Source organism: Helianthus annuus, chromosome 4, assembly GCF_002127325.2.
Source record: "Helianthus annuus cultivar XRQ/B chromosome 4, HanXRQr2.0-SUNRISE, whole genome shotgun sequence".
NCBI lineage: Eukaryota > Viridiplantae > Streptophyta > Magnoliopsida > Asterales > Asteraceae > Helianthus > Helianthus annuus.
This window is the reverse complement of record NC_035436.2, coordinates 26744243-26758372: the sequence shown is the minus strand read 5'-3', so window position 1 is coordinate 26758372 and position 14130 is coordinate 26744243. Positions and strand designations below refer to the sequence as shown.

General features: G+C 37.5%; 1 protein-coding gene and 1 long non-coding RNA gene across 3 annotated transcripts; both read left to right on the top strand.

Annotated features, from left to right (window-relative positions):
* The first annotated feature begins 2101 nt into the window (after window positions 1-2101).
* LOC110934414 lies at window positions 2102-3108 on the top strand. The gene is made up of 3 exons (XR_002588315.2): window positions 2102-2149; window positions 2285-2387; window positions 2993-3108. It is a non-coding gene; the product is annotated as an uncharacterized LOC110934414 (long non-coding RNA).
* Window positions 3109-7415: 4307 nt separating this feature from the next.
* Window positions 7416-12441, top strand: LOC110935875 (cytochrome P450 Tp4149). 2 transcript variants are annotated; one of them, XM_022178223.2, is made up of 3 exons: window positions 7419-8199; window positions 8295-8628; window positions 11627-12441. In XM_022178223.2, the coding sequence occupies exons 1-3, from the start codon at window positions 8195-8197 to the stop codon at window positions 12233-12235; spliced, it is 948 nt and encodes a 315-aa protein (XP_022033915.1). In that variant the 5' UTR covers window positions 7419-8194; the 3' UTR covers window positions 12236-12441. The 2 variants fall into 2 exon arrangements, with proteins under 2 accessions (XP_022033914.1, XP_022033915.1); XM_022178222.2 differs by having other exon boundaries at window positions 7416-8628.
* The last annotated feature ends 1689 nt before the right edge of the window (window positions 12442-14130 follow it).

Below are 14130 nucleotides of genomic sequence, written 5' to 3'. Positions count from 1 at the left end.
CTCGAACCATCACCGATGCCCTAATTTCTATGAAATCGACTGAAAATGTTCCATATAATTTGGTTGGATAGGAGTCGTGCGAGTGAACATTGAAGAATCTGATAAAGTACGTAATCAAAACCTAGATTTAAACTTTGATCTTTTATATATTTGAACATTCTGACCTAATTGGAACATTGATTCATATAGAGAGTGAAACCGAAGATCCACAATCTCTCTCTCTCTCATCACTCATATTGTTCTGCTCTTCGATTCTAAACAAACCACCAGTCAGGTAATCTTCTATTTCGCAACAATCAGTCTGTTTCAATCCGTTTATTATGCATCATATCGTCGTCGATTCGTGAAATTTCCGTGCGAAAACAACTCGCGTACGATCGGAATCAGTTTGATGTGTGATCGTACAGTTATGTTGCTTCGATTGTGTTGTTTTTGAAGCTGTTGTTGAAATTAGGGTTAGGTTTTGATTGCGAGCAGTTGTTTTGTTGGAAATAGCGTTGGTGTGTTGATTTTAGGGTTGATATTTGGGGATTTTGACGTAAGGTTGGTTGTTAGGTTGTGTTTGTGATGGATTTAGGGTTTATTTAGGGTTGTTTGGTTGATATAGGGTTTGTGGTTTGGTTTTAGGTTGGTTGAGGATTGTGTGTTAGAATGGCGGTGTGGATTGGTTCGTTTGAGTGTGTTTGTTAGGGTTTATGTTTGTTTCGTGTTGAAATTTGATTCGAAATCCTGTAGTTCTCGATGTTTCTGTTGGTTGGATGTGATTTCTTGTAGTGCTGTTGGTTATTGTGATAATTATGTGTTTTGCTTCCTTTTTTGGTTTCATGAGAATCACAATATCAATACGTTATAATCCGTTTATGCATCATATTGTCGTTGATTCGTGAAAATTTTGTGCGAAATCATCATGCACGCAATCAGATTTAATTTGTTGTGTGATTTCATCCGTATTTCTAAAGTATTTAATTGAAAATTTGAACAGCCAGAACCTTGATGATTTCTATTTATCTCTAGACGATAGTGAAACACCACCAACCAATATCCGTAAAGGTAATTGATATAACATTCTGATATATATTCCTCCGTCATTGCAGCATAACTTTTATTATCTAAAATAGTGTATTATCTTCTTATGTTGGTCACAGATGAGAGCATTATAAATATGGTTATGCATGTTGTGGTTAGCTATATTGGTAGAGTGTATGTAAGGTATAATTTCCAGTTATTATTATATTCATTCATTAGTAGTAGAATTTATCAATTATTTTTTAATTATGCGTATATAAATACTCAGTCCAAAGACGTATCTTGTACATCACGAACTGCTGAACTTCATGCTCATTGCTACTTCCACTCAGCTTCTTTCTTTCTGGGCCGTCACCCGGACCAAATGATGCTCACCCTTTCATTGATGCAACAATGAGTCAGGTAACAATGTGATGGTCTATTTTTTGTTATTAAAGTAATATGGTAATAATATTTCATTTGGTGAAATATACGGCAACAATGAAAGAAACAAAACTGTATTTTGCAGGAGCATTCTCTGGTAGGTTTGGTTGTTCATAAACTGCTGCTTAACTACATTTCACGGCCACGATCAAAATTAGTGCATCGTATACGTTAATTCCGAAGAAAATTAGCTAGGCGTACTGAAGAGAGGTGGTTCTGCTGCTGGTATACCTTAATGTTTTGACTTTCTAAATTGCATTTCATCTTTTCAGTTGGACGTCTATGTTTTGACAATAATTTTTGTGTATGTATGATGTATCGGATTAAATGTTTGTATTTGACTTGCAGCAAATATAGTGCTACTTTTGTCAATTCAAGTTTTGAAGCTTCTAGAAGTCCACTGGTTGACAGCAGTATCAATATATTACTTATTCTCATTCATTATCGTAAATGCATTCTTGTGGAATCTGTGAAAAACATTAATGTTGGAAAATCCGTATTATAAAGCATTGGAAAATGTTAAGAATGTTGAGTGTAAGATCCATTTATCGTTTGTAAGATCCATTTCTCTTTCTTTCTAATTATTGTATTTGAATTATATAACCCATATTGCAGTTGATCGGGTGGATATTGAGGGAAATGCACATAGTGGTCCGCTTGTTATATTGGCCTTTGCTTCTCTCTACGACACACTTGGCATGTAAGAGCTCAGTTTACTTTGACCCGACCCTACCCTAGGCCTGTGCGACCCATTTCTAACAATGGCATGTTTTGACCTAAACCGTAACCCAACTCTCATTTTCCCACCTTTGATGTAAATTATTAACCTCTGCAGGTGCTTGACCGATGAAACTACAGTTCTGTTGCTGTATGCTTTGGTTCATGGGAATTCAGACTTTCTAGAATACGTTCTGGTTCGAACGGATATAGATACATTGGTATGAAGCAACTCAGTATGTTTATCAATTTCATTTTGTTTTGCGTTCTTTAAATCATTTCTCGTATCGATTATTTTTGCAAAAAGAAAAAAAAACTATATTTTGATTGTTTTTTTTAAATTGCCAGTTGAAGCCATTGTTGGAGACACTTTATGACACTTAAACTAAATCGTTAGATTTTATTGAGTAATCCAATAGTGACATTAATCGTTCCCCTTTTTCATATACTGCCACAAACAATTTCTAGTTAGTTAACATTCTCTAATCTTAGACTTTGTAACAGCTGAAAGTTTGCAGTAATTATTGTTTTGCTTTTTGAGTTATTGTTGAAATTTGAGATATATAACGACTATTGAAAGTCAAGATAAGAATAAAAATATAATATATGTTGTGAAACCCTTCTGTGTTGATGGGCAGTGGACGTAATCTTAGGTACATCTTGAAATGGGTCAGTTGGGTTGGATTTAGGTACATGTGGAAATGGGTCAGTTGGGTTGGATTTAGGTACATGTGGAAATGGGTCAGTTGGGTTGGATTTAGGTACATGAACATGACTTTCATATTATTTTTTTAAGTTTCTAATCTCTTTACCCTAACATATTTAGGCTCAAGCTATGTGAACACAATTGGAAGACATTCAAGCTCGTCTTGAAAATGAGACGAAGGCGAGAGAAGATCATATGGCTCGTCTTGAAATTGAGAGAAAAGCAAGAGAAGATCTAGTAATTAGTTATAAGTTGGTATCGTTTTAAACATATATGCATGCTAAGAGTTTGTTTTGTGGTTTAGATATACTAGATATTATAGCGTTATGGATGTTACAAGTTGGTTAGCTTTATTGTGGATTTTAAGACATGCTTTATAATTTTCTAGTGATTTCGTTTTGCAGTTTTTTAGTAAAATAAGATCCGAATGCTTTTAGCTTTTTTTTATTTTATTTTAAATGTTTCGTACAAATGTGTTACAATCAAAGATCTCTTTTGTTGCAAATGTGTTGCAAGCATTAAAACATAGCAAATATGAAATGCGTAGGAAATGCGTAGGAAAATTTGTGACACAATATTTTCGTAGGAATTATGTTAAAATTTGCGTAGTAAATGCGTAGTAATTAGTTTTCGACGAGGCTTTTTCCAACATCAAGGTTTTGTTGCAAATGTGTAGCAAATCTCAGTTTGCTACGCATTTGTGACGGAAATGCTTGTTAGAAAATGCCAAATTTCTAGTAGTGTATTACGCGTAATCGCCATATCATTCAAATACGCGTTTTCACTCTAATTTCAACACTTTAGTTCTCGCTTAGGCATTTTAACAAACACCTAATGTGCATAATTTGTATTCTTCTTTTATCAAGTTCATGGTTATTGTTTTAACCAAGTTTTAACATCAATTAACATGTTCACATCCATTATTCGCATCTACAACATCAGAATTCACTTACGAAAATTCAAATTACACTAGAACTACTTATCAATTTCTAGTGTTTAACATGTTCGTACAAAACTCACTTATCACCTTCAATGGTGATCATGAATCTACAAGAATTAGGCCTAATTTCATCATATACTTGTCTAGGGTTTACTCCTAGACACTACAATATTCCTATTTCATCATATAACACACATGCGATTCGAATCCTCTAGATTTGCTCAGAATTTCAACTAGAGATTTCTCAAGAAATTTACATACCTCGTGACTCCTTTTTTCAATGGAGATCACTAATTCGTACTCGGATTTTGATTTGGACTTGATTTGCCCCTTCAATTTGATGAAATTGTGTTGATTAGGGTTTGAGCCCAAGAATCCCTTGTGCTCCTGTGGAAAACCTCGACCAGAACACACACTGAAGTGTATGTTTTGGTGTTTTTTTAATTAAATAAAACTATTTTCAATTTTCTAAAGTTTAGTCCCCTCACTTGTTCAACTTTTTATAAAGAGTGTTATTAATCAAGTTTCATTGGCATTTTAACAACATTCAATTAACTAGGTTGATATTCCTAGTTACTTGGCGGGTTCGGGGAAATCACATCCTGTTTCTACTTTAAGTCTCGTTAACTCGGGCCTTTTATATACTTTGTTTTCTCAAAGTATTTATCCTCTTTTTAATTAATATTAGATTTATTTATTTAAATCCAAATATTTACCGGGTAGATTTTTACCACTAACGGTATTTTACCCGTCAGTAATATTAACAGAGTTTTGATTACCAAACCCGTTTTTGGGGTGTTACAGTCCCCGATAGAAATTTTGCCAATCTTTTTCAGTGAAGGTGCTCATGCAGTGCTTACAAATATTTTGTTGTATGTGAAACATGCAAAGATACCTAGAGGCGTTTGGAGATACTTTAGCACACACGTTCATTAGGGCCAGGTCTCTATCCGTTATAGTCAAACCCAGCTCCACACATTCATCCAACATTTACCTGATCCTCTCAAGCACCCATATGAAGTTTTCACTCCGTTCTTTACAAATAACGTCATGCGCGAAACAAAACGAATAGCTGGTAGGCGTCATAGCAACAATTTGGACAAAAAGCATGTTGTATACGTTTGTTTTGTACGTCAAATCGATCAGCAAAACATGCGGGAATGCATGCCACATGTCACTCGAGTAGGGATGAACAAAGAAGATCTCTATTACGACTTCTATTTCGGGTTCCTCTCGTGTGTCGTAAATAAATTCATTTTTAATTAGCATATTTTCTAGTGACTGCATCGAAGTCAATCCATCTCCTTGTTCGGCTCTAATCTTTTGTACTTCGTTTTGTACGTCTTTCTGAACATGGAACCTGTCAGGGTCCTGCTTCCTTATCATTTCAAAAATTCAGTCTTTCCCCCTTTTATCCCCTAGATTTCATACGGATGGTCTCGCACTGCCACCAGGTAAAACGGGCAACCATTTTTTTTGCTTACGACTTTTCTAACCGTTGTTGTAGCATGGTGCTCACCACCACAGTCACATTCAAGCCATACCCTCCCGATCCTTCCCCCAATTTCTTTGTTCGACGGGTCACAATAACAAAACCATCCACGTTTTCAATTTCTTGTGCCCATTTCTTATGTTCATCTAGAGAGTTGAAAACCTGTAACATCGATAGGGTTAGGTTAGATTTTATATTTATTAATCTGACTCACGTAACTAAATAAATTTAATACCTGCTTTGTGAAGAACATATTGCTCGGGCTGGGGGGTGTGTCACCACCATATCCTCCGCCGTCCGGATAGTTTTGTTGAACGTACAAAGACTGTGATGCATTGTAACTTTCGTGAGGATTACTTAGGGAAATAAATTGTTGATGACCACCGCCTCCTCCGTATCCATCCGAATAGTGTTGTTGCACGTAAGAATATTCACACCGGTATCCATAATCCGGATACCCTTGTTGCGCCGGATAACATGGTTCATCAACATGGTATGAGTCATCTATAGGGGATGTTTTATCAACAAAGGGATGTGTGTTCAAATCTAGAAACGGTCTATTTTAATTTCCTTGTACACTAGACACAAGTAGGGGTGTAAACAAGCCCAGAGGCTCGAGAGCTACTCGTGATCGGCTCCGTTAAAGCTCGAACGAGTCGAGCCTTAATGAGCCCGAGCCCGAGCTCGAGCCTGAAATAGAGCTCGTTTAGTTATCGAGCCCGAGCTCGAGCCTAAAATAGAAAGCTCGTTTAAGATCGCGAGCCCAAACGAGCCTAAACAAAATTTTAGTTATATATATATATATATATAATATAAAAATGACGATGATAACATTGGTGAGCCGAGCTCGAGCCGAGCTTTGGCTCACTTAATCGCTGTTGAAACGAGCTCGAGCCGAGCTTTTAGCTCATTTGAGGTTGTTCTCGAAATAACTCGAGCCGAGTCGAGCCGAGCTCAAGCTTTGGGTTTTACTCGCGAGCCGAGCTCGAGCTCAGAGAATTAGGCTCGAACCGAGCCGAGCTCGAGCTCGAGCTTCATAAAAACATAACGAGCCGAGCCCAAGCCTAGTCGGGCTCGGCTCGGCTCGTTTACACCCCTAGACACAACCTCGTCTTGCTCGTTAGAATCGGGAACACCAGTCTCCTTCTCAAAACGGTATGATCATTAGTAAATAACTAAAACAACAAGTAATTTAAGCTAATAACTGTTACCGGATTAGCTTCGGGCACCCATGACTCGCTAGAATACGGCCCAAATAAATCATCGTCCCAGAATGATGACATTTCAGCACCTTTGAATGATATCAAATTGAAGCTAAAGAAGAAGCAGATGAATGAAGATAGTTGGCGTCGATGGTTGAAGAATGATCTGCATGTCCCTATTTCAATAGTTTGAATTCCAATATATATGCCTCGTAGAGCTTTATACCCATCGTATTACTTTATTCACGTGCCCGACAACATAGTTAAATTAATCTAAAATCAATCCTCAAGACACCTCATCTCGGCCTAGACGAGGCGTCTTCCTCTGTCGTATTCCTCTATCATCTAGATCAAAACGCCCTGTATGTGATTGATTTGATCTGGTACGAGGCTCAAAATCTGTTCGGAGACAAAAACCCTAGATGTCCGGTCGTGACCTATACAAAGCGTCTTAAAGGATATGGAAATAGACCCTTTGGTGTGGGAATATGTAGACACTTCCTTTAAATGTGTTCCTTTCAATATTTTCAATATTATCCGACCGATATATTATAAAGGTTAATTAGCTGTAACCATGTGAGGTCAGGCGTGATGCATGCTATTAATTTATTATTAATATATTGAAGAAAATCCAAATCCTTTCAAAAATATAAAATTCTAAATAAACCCAATTCCATCTTTTGTTGTTTTGCTTATTGGTTTACGTTTTAATTTGATTGGATCACTTCAAATCCGAATTTGATAGTGACTCGCTAACTAATAATGAGAAACGATGGATTTTTGGATTTTAAAAATAATCAATTGTTTAAAATAACTCAAAAATCAAATTGGACCAAATAAGTGAATTAGGATGATTATTAAATATGTTGGTGATTTGAGTACGATAATGTCACTTAATTTAGTTTAGTTGGATTTTCTAGACGTAAAATTGGAATCATAATATACATCAATAGTGCGAGAGTATATTTTTTTCACATACAGACTCGTGGTTCAACGGCCGAACACAACCTAGTGACCAGCGGTTCCAAGGGACGAGAAGCGTGCTGGTGTGGTGCAAAGGGCTGTGCCATCAGTGAAAGCCACTCGATGTCACATAGGATTTGCTATTGATCATCAGTGTAGCAGATCAGCAACATCTTGCTTGCTATATATTTAGTTGCTTCCATGAGGCAATAGGGCACAACAAATAAACAAATTTTCAATCTAGTTATATTAAATCATGGAAAATTTCTCATCCTTACAAACTCTTCTCCTCACTTTGTTGTCATGCCTCATCGTAGTGATTTTTATTTGTGTCAAATGGATTTCATTTGATTCCAAGAATAGGATAAAAATACCTCCATCTCCGCGAAAACTTCCAATAATCGGAAACTTCCACCAACTAGGCTCAAGCCCTGATCTCAACCTCCAACTTTTGTCCCAAAAATACGGCGCAATTATGCTCCTTCAACTTGGCAGCATCCCAACACTTGTAGCATCATCTGCTGCAGCAGCCCAAGAGATCATGAAAACACATGATCTCTCATTTTGTAGTCGACCTAGCTTAACTATGGCCAACATATTGCTCTATGGCTCTAAGGGTATATCATTTTCTCCTTATGGGGAATATTGGAGGCAGTTGAAGAGCATTATGGTACTTAAGCTTCTAAGTAATACACGAGTCAAGTCATACCAAAAAGTGAGAGAAGATGAGGTAGGTCACACGATTCAATTGCTCGAAGAAAGTTGTGGGACCATCGTTGATATGCGGTCAGTGTTTGGTTCACTAACAAATGATATAATTTGTAGGGCTTCCGTGGGAAGGAAACTTGATGGACCAAAGCTCACAAATTTATTGAGAAGGTTCGTGGATATGTTTACGGTCTTTAGTATAGGTAGTTATATTCCATGGTTATCATGGGTAGATCAAATCATTGGTTCTATAAGAAAAGCGGAAAAAGTGGCTGAAGAACTTGATGAGTTTCTTGAAGAAGTTATTGAAGAACATGAAAATAAGAAAAAAGGGGAGGATACTAATAGTGATGAAGCTGGGGAAGACTTTGTTGACATTTTAATAGATCTCCAAAAAGATAAAACAACTGGCTTTTCCCTTCAAAGAGATTCCCTTAAAGCTCTCATCTTGGTATGATTTCTTCATCTTTCTTTAATATGCATGATAAGCTATCATTAAACCTTACTATCTTGATGCTGAATTTAAAATTTGTAATTATTCCTAGAAGTTCTTTTTCGCCGCTCCTATGTGAACGGACCTCCAGATCGAGTTACTTAAATCTTGAAATATTTTGACAAGAATAGTTTCTCTAAATCTTGTACCAAAACTTTTAGATATGTGTGTGTGGGGTTTGGATTTTGAATTTTACTGTCTTTAGTTTTGGTACTTCTAGATCTTAACAAGTTATTCTGTTTTTTGAACGAAAGGAAATATAATACACCCACTTAAAAAAAACTCATCCATGACATATGGGTCCGACACGGTTCCAAAAATATTCTAAAATTCATCAATTCAGAAGAGGCACCAATAAGATACACCGACAACACAACCAGATTCAATAAAATATTTGATTTCTTCTTCTAATTTTCATATAGATTTACATAGAAAAGATAGTAATTATATGATGTTCTGGTTCATGAAATTACAAATTCACAAGAACATGCCATTCTTTTACCTTATTAACAAAGGTTCAAATGTGTTGACTTTTTGTGGAGCATCAATTTTGTAAACTACATAAGATATAAGAGATTTATCTTGCATATCAGAAATATTTACAGCGGAAGTATTCGAGTATATTTGATCGATATAACACGAAATTGTAAGAACAAATGATGGACAATTTGTATAAAGGAAATTGTCTTGGTAACCGGTAATAATTGCCGGTAAACCCTATATATACAATATACTAGAACGGTTATGAAGGTAGTTATGTTTGGTGGGAATAACCGTCATCTTAAATGACTTTACCCAACCAACATACCCGTTCGAATGTAGCTGTTCATATACACACACATATCTAATAAGTTTAAGTTTAATACAAATAATAATAATATAAATTATGGTTATAATACTAATACTCTCCCCTAAACATAATTTGGTTTACGGGAGTTCTTGAGTACGCTGTAATTTGTTTCATTTACAGCTTTCTTTGCCCTTGAGAAATCGAATCTCTTCCTTTGTAGTTTCTTGAGTCCATGCCAATCACTGCCATCATAGTAAACATAGTGATCTTCAGCTATATCCTGAATTGCTTCCGACTGCTCTTGTAACCCGCTGACTGTGCCTGCTTGATTTGTAAATAATGCATAATGTTTCACTTCCTTCTCTACTGTTCCGGTACTATTTGAACATCCAGCAGTCTCCGTTTGACCTGCATCTGTTATAACTTCCTTATCTCCTTCGCTCATGCTCTGTCTGGGATCCACTGTCTTCTCTTCCACTTTTCCGATTGCCCTTTCCTGTGTTAACTTGAACTTGTAGTAGTATACAAGTACGTCCAAATACATAGCGTAAATCAGACGCATGTATTCACCATCTTCATACTCGAAACCTGTATCCTTTGCTATCATCGCCCACATACCATTTTCAGTAATTCGCCGGTGACCACCTTCCCTCTTCACCGCCATATACAGATCTAATAATCCCACTTTCCGATTGTTTGAAGCATAAGCAGGCAGTGGCCTTGAATGAATTTCTAGTTTCTCTTTAAGAAACCATTCTATCATACTATCAAACGTGATTCGAGATAGTATTTATACTTAAGAAAGTAATCAACGTCTTCAAGCATATCTAATAGGGCCTTGCAGTCTCTAAAATCACTGGACTTCATTGCTTGTAGGATTAGAATATTCCAATCCGGTTCATTTGTAGATATGTTAGTTTCTCAAAGTATTCATTTAAAAATTCGGTTTTATACTTCTCATGTTCATGACCCTTATTTATCACATTCCGTTTCTCTAATTCTCCAATTTCCTCTTCTCTTGTCATTCCAGAATGACTATTCCTTCTGTTGTTTAAAGAAATGCTAAACGTGGGATAAATTTTACATTTCTCTCCCATGAATCTTACTGTATAACCCTGAGTTATTAACTGATCAAAACTCAAGACATTTCTGTCTATATCTGTAGTGTAGAACACACTTTGAATACGTATATTTTCAGACCCGGACATAACATCTACCACACCAATGCCTCTAATGAAGAAAAAATGGTTTTCTCCGGTCATAGTTTCGACATGAGACATATTTTTATGCGTTTAAACATGTCTATGTTACTAGAGAAATGGTGTTTGAGAGATTTACTGACATACCATATATCTGACCAACATCCTCCCTCGGTCCCGTCCACAATGAATTCTAGTCGGCGGTCAATCTGATGGCTATTTTCTTCATCAGTGTTTTTCTGAGTTCCTGCATCAATCGCTTGTCGAAGTAACTGACTCTCTTCATCCTTTTCTTTCTCTTGGCATGAGGCGATTTGATGACCAGGCATGTTGCAGTAGTAACAGCGACGTTCCATTCTTTTTCGTTCTCGTTTTTCTTCAGAACAGTGTGCACATGGCATCATTGAAGAGGTCGGCCTGAGATTGTCACTCCTTGCATAACTGGCTCTGATACCACGTTCTTGCATATCAGAAATATTTACAGCGGAAGTATTCGAGTATATTTGATCGATATAACACGAAATTGTAAGAACAAATGATGGACAATTTGTATAAAGGAAATTGTCTTGGTAACCGGTAATAATTGCCGGTAAACCCTATATATACAATATACTAGAACGGTTATGAAGGTACTTATGTTTGGCGGGAATAACCGTCATCTTAAATGACTTTACCCAACCAACATACCCGTTCGAATGTATCTGTTCATATACACACACATATCTAATAAGTTTAAGTTTAATACAAATAATAATAATATAAATTATGTTTATAATACTAATAATTTATCCGGGTTGTGCTAAACGTGGCCTCTCTTCTACTAAATTAGTTACATCATCTCTTGATTTTTACTTATATGAGGTGCATTCAGCATACGAGGGTGTGTTTAACCTCACCCGTTTATGCACTTGTAATCTTGTAACCTGTAGTTCGCGTCTAAAACCATCAAAAATTATGTTCCTTGTAGGAGGCGTTTTCAGCTGGAACTGAAACCACTCAAACAAGTCTAGAGTGGGCATTGAGTGAGCTTATAAAAAATCCAAGAGTAATGAATAAGCTGCAACAAGAAGTTACAGAAATAGCACAACGAAGAGCCATGATTTCAGAGGAGGATTTGGAAAAAGTGCCGTATCTTAAAGCTGTAATAAAAGAGGCTTTGCGGTTGCATCCTCCACTCCCACTTCTTCTTCCCAGAAAATCAATGCAAGATGTAAAAGTAATGGGGTATGATATTAGAGCAGGAACACAAGTGATTATCAACGCTTGGGCAATAGGAAGAGATCCTGCCTTGTGGGGAGAATCAATTGAGTTTAAGCCTGAGAGGTTCTTAAACAATTCCATTACTTATCAAGGGATGCAGTTTGATTGGCTTCCATTTGGTGCTGGCCGAAGATCATGTCCGGGCATTCACTTTAGTTTACCTGTTATTGAGCTTGCATTAGCAAACATCGTTTACAAGTTTGACATGGTGTTGCCAAATGGAATAAGAAATGAGGATTTGGACATGACTGAGGCATTTGGAATTACAATGCATAAGAAGTCCCCTCTATTAGTTTTGTTGGGTCCTCGGTTCTAGTTTTTTCTCATTCTATATTGTACGTGAAGTAACAAGCTAAAGTTGTTATATATATGTGTGCAATCAACCAAATAAGTGTTTTTCTGGTCATGGTTGATCAATTGTTTTATTGGTTTTTTTTTCTTTTTTTTTTTTGTTATGTTGCTTGTAAATGTTTAGAAAAGTGTTATTCTTTTATATGTACGTTCGGTTTACATTGTTGTAAATGTTTTTTACTTTTTTACATTGCTGAAATGAGTCAAATGTTTACACTACAAGAAACAATTTCCTTTAGCGGCGACAGGTGTCGCCGCTAATACTCCTTTTTGTCGCCGCTATGGGCTTTTAGCGGTGACACGTCGCCGCTACAATGTCGCCGGTATAGGTCGGCCGCTATTGAACAAAAAATGTCGCCGCTAATACCATCGTCGCCGCTAATGCCTCTGCCGGAGTATTGCCGGAAAGTTCGCCGGAGACGGATTTCCAGATTTCAAACATAAAAATCATCACTGTTTGTTTATACTCGAAAATTAACTTAAAGACAATAACAAAAAAAAATGATTAATTTCTTATTAAGATCCATTTACATTTCATGGTTTTTACAAATACAAAATAAGTGAGCGGAGCTATAAACAAACACTACATAACTCTACAAAAACTACAACGGCGGAGCTTGATGGTGGCGGATGACGGCGGAGCTTGATGGTTGCGGATGACGGCGGAAGGTGGTGGCGGATGACGGCGGAGGTTGATGGTGGCAAAGCTTGATGGTGACGGACGACGGTAGAGGTTGATGGTGGGGGTTGGCGGCAGAAGGTAGAAGGTGTGGTTGTTGCTTGGTGAAAATGATGGAGTTTGGTGAACATGAAGATTGAAATGGGTGTTTGAGATGGGTGTGTGAGTATAAGAGATGGGTGTGTGTTTCTTTGAGCAGGAGATGATGGTAGCCATCAGATCAGTTTTTAATCAATGGTCAGCAGCAAATCTTGAAGAAGCACACGGATCGAGCTTTTAGCGGCGACGGCAATAGCGGCGACGGCAATAGCGGCGACAAAGAGCCTTTAGCGGCGACGGGTCTCCAGGTCGCCGCTATTGCTCTTGTCGCCGCTAATACCGTCGTCGCTAAAGATACGCTTTTCTTGTAGTGTTGAGATTTAGGTTTTGGACTGATATGAAGTTATGTATGTATACAATTTTTACTTTTACATCGGTGTAAATAAACGACCAAAAATCTAATAAATGAGGAGTTGAGGTGGAGCAGGGAAAGGCAGCATGAATAATGTCTAGATATGCATTTTTTGTGGTTTACATTTTTGTAAATTAGATATACGAGTAAACTGTAATTTTACCCCCTGGGGTTTATGTCAATTGCTACTCTGACCCCCTTCTTGAAAAAATTGCAATTTGCCGCCCAACATTGTTGTTCTGTCGCAAGATTACCCCCTGAAGAAGCATGTCCAGAGCAGGTCGGTACTTCCGCGGTGATGGATACGGATATGGCCACACCTCGTCTTCTTCGCCCGAATCCTAGACCTGCAAATAAGAAGAGAGAAACGTGGGCAATGTAGAGACGACCGGTAGAGGAAGAATCCCCTATTTCCAGCTACAAAATGTTACCCTATATCTCATGCCCTAATAAGGAGGTGGAGACCTTCTTATATAGGAGATATGGGAAAACCCTAACCTCAATGGGCCAGGCCCAGTTAGGGGTTGTCTCTACGAGCCCACAGCCTAGTGTAGTATACAAACTACAACGCGCTGGGCTTCGCGGGTTAGTACGCAATAATAACATATAATTACTATAAAAGTGATAAATAGCAAGAGAGTCCGACCGCTCGGGTCGGGCCAGTACCATACCTCGTCATGTCCCCAAGTCTAGTGTTGCTCCCGCGTGCAAGCGTGGGAGGAGCACTTAG

Coding starts and splice junctions, on each gene's coding strand:
- LOC110935875 (XM_022178222.2), top strand. CDS start 7,726: ATGGAAAATTTCTCATCCTTACAAACTCTTCTCCTCACTTTGTTGTCA. Junction 8,629..11,626: donor CCCTTAAAGCTCTCATCTTG/GTATGATTTCTT, acceptor TGTTCCTTGTAG/GAGGCGTTTTCAGCTGGAAC.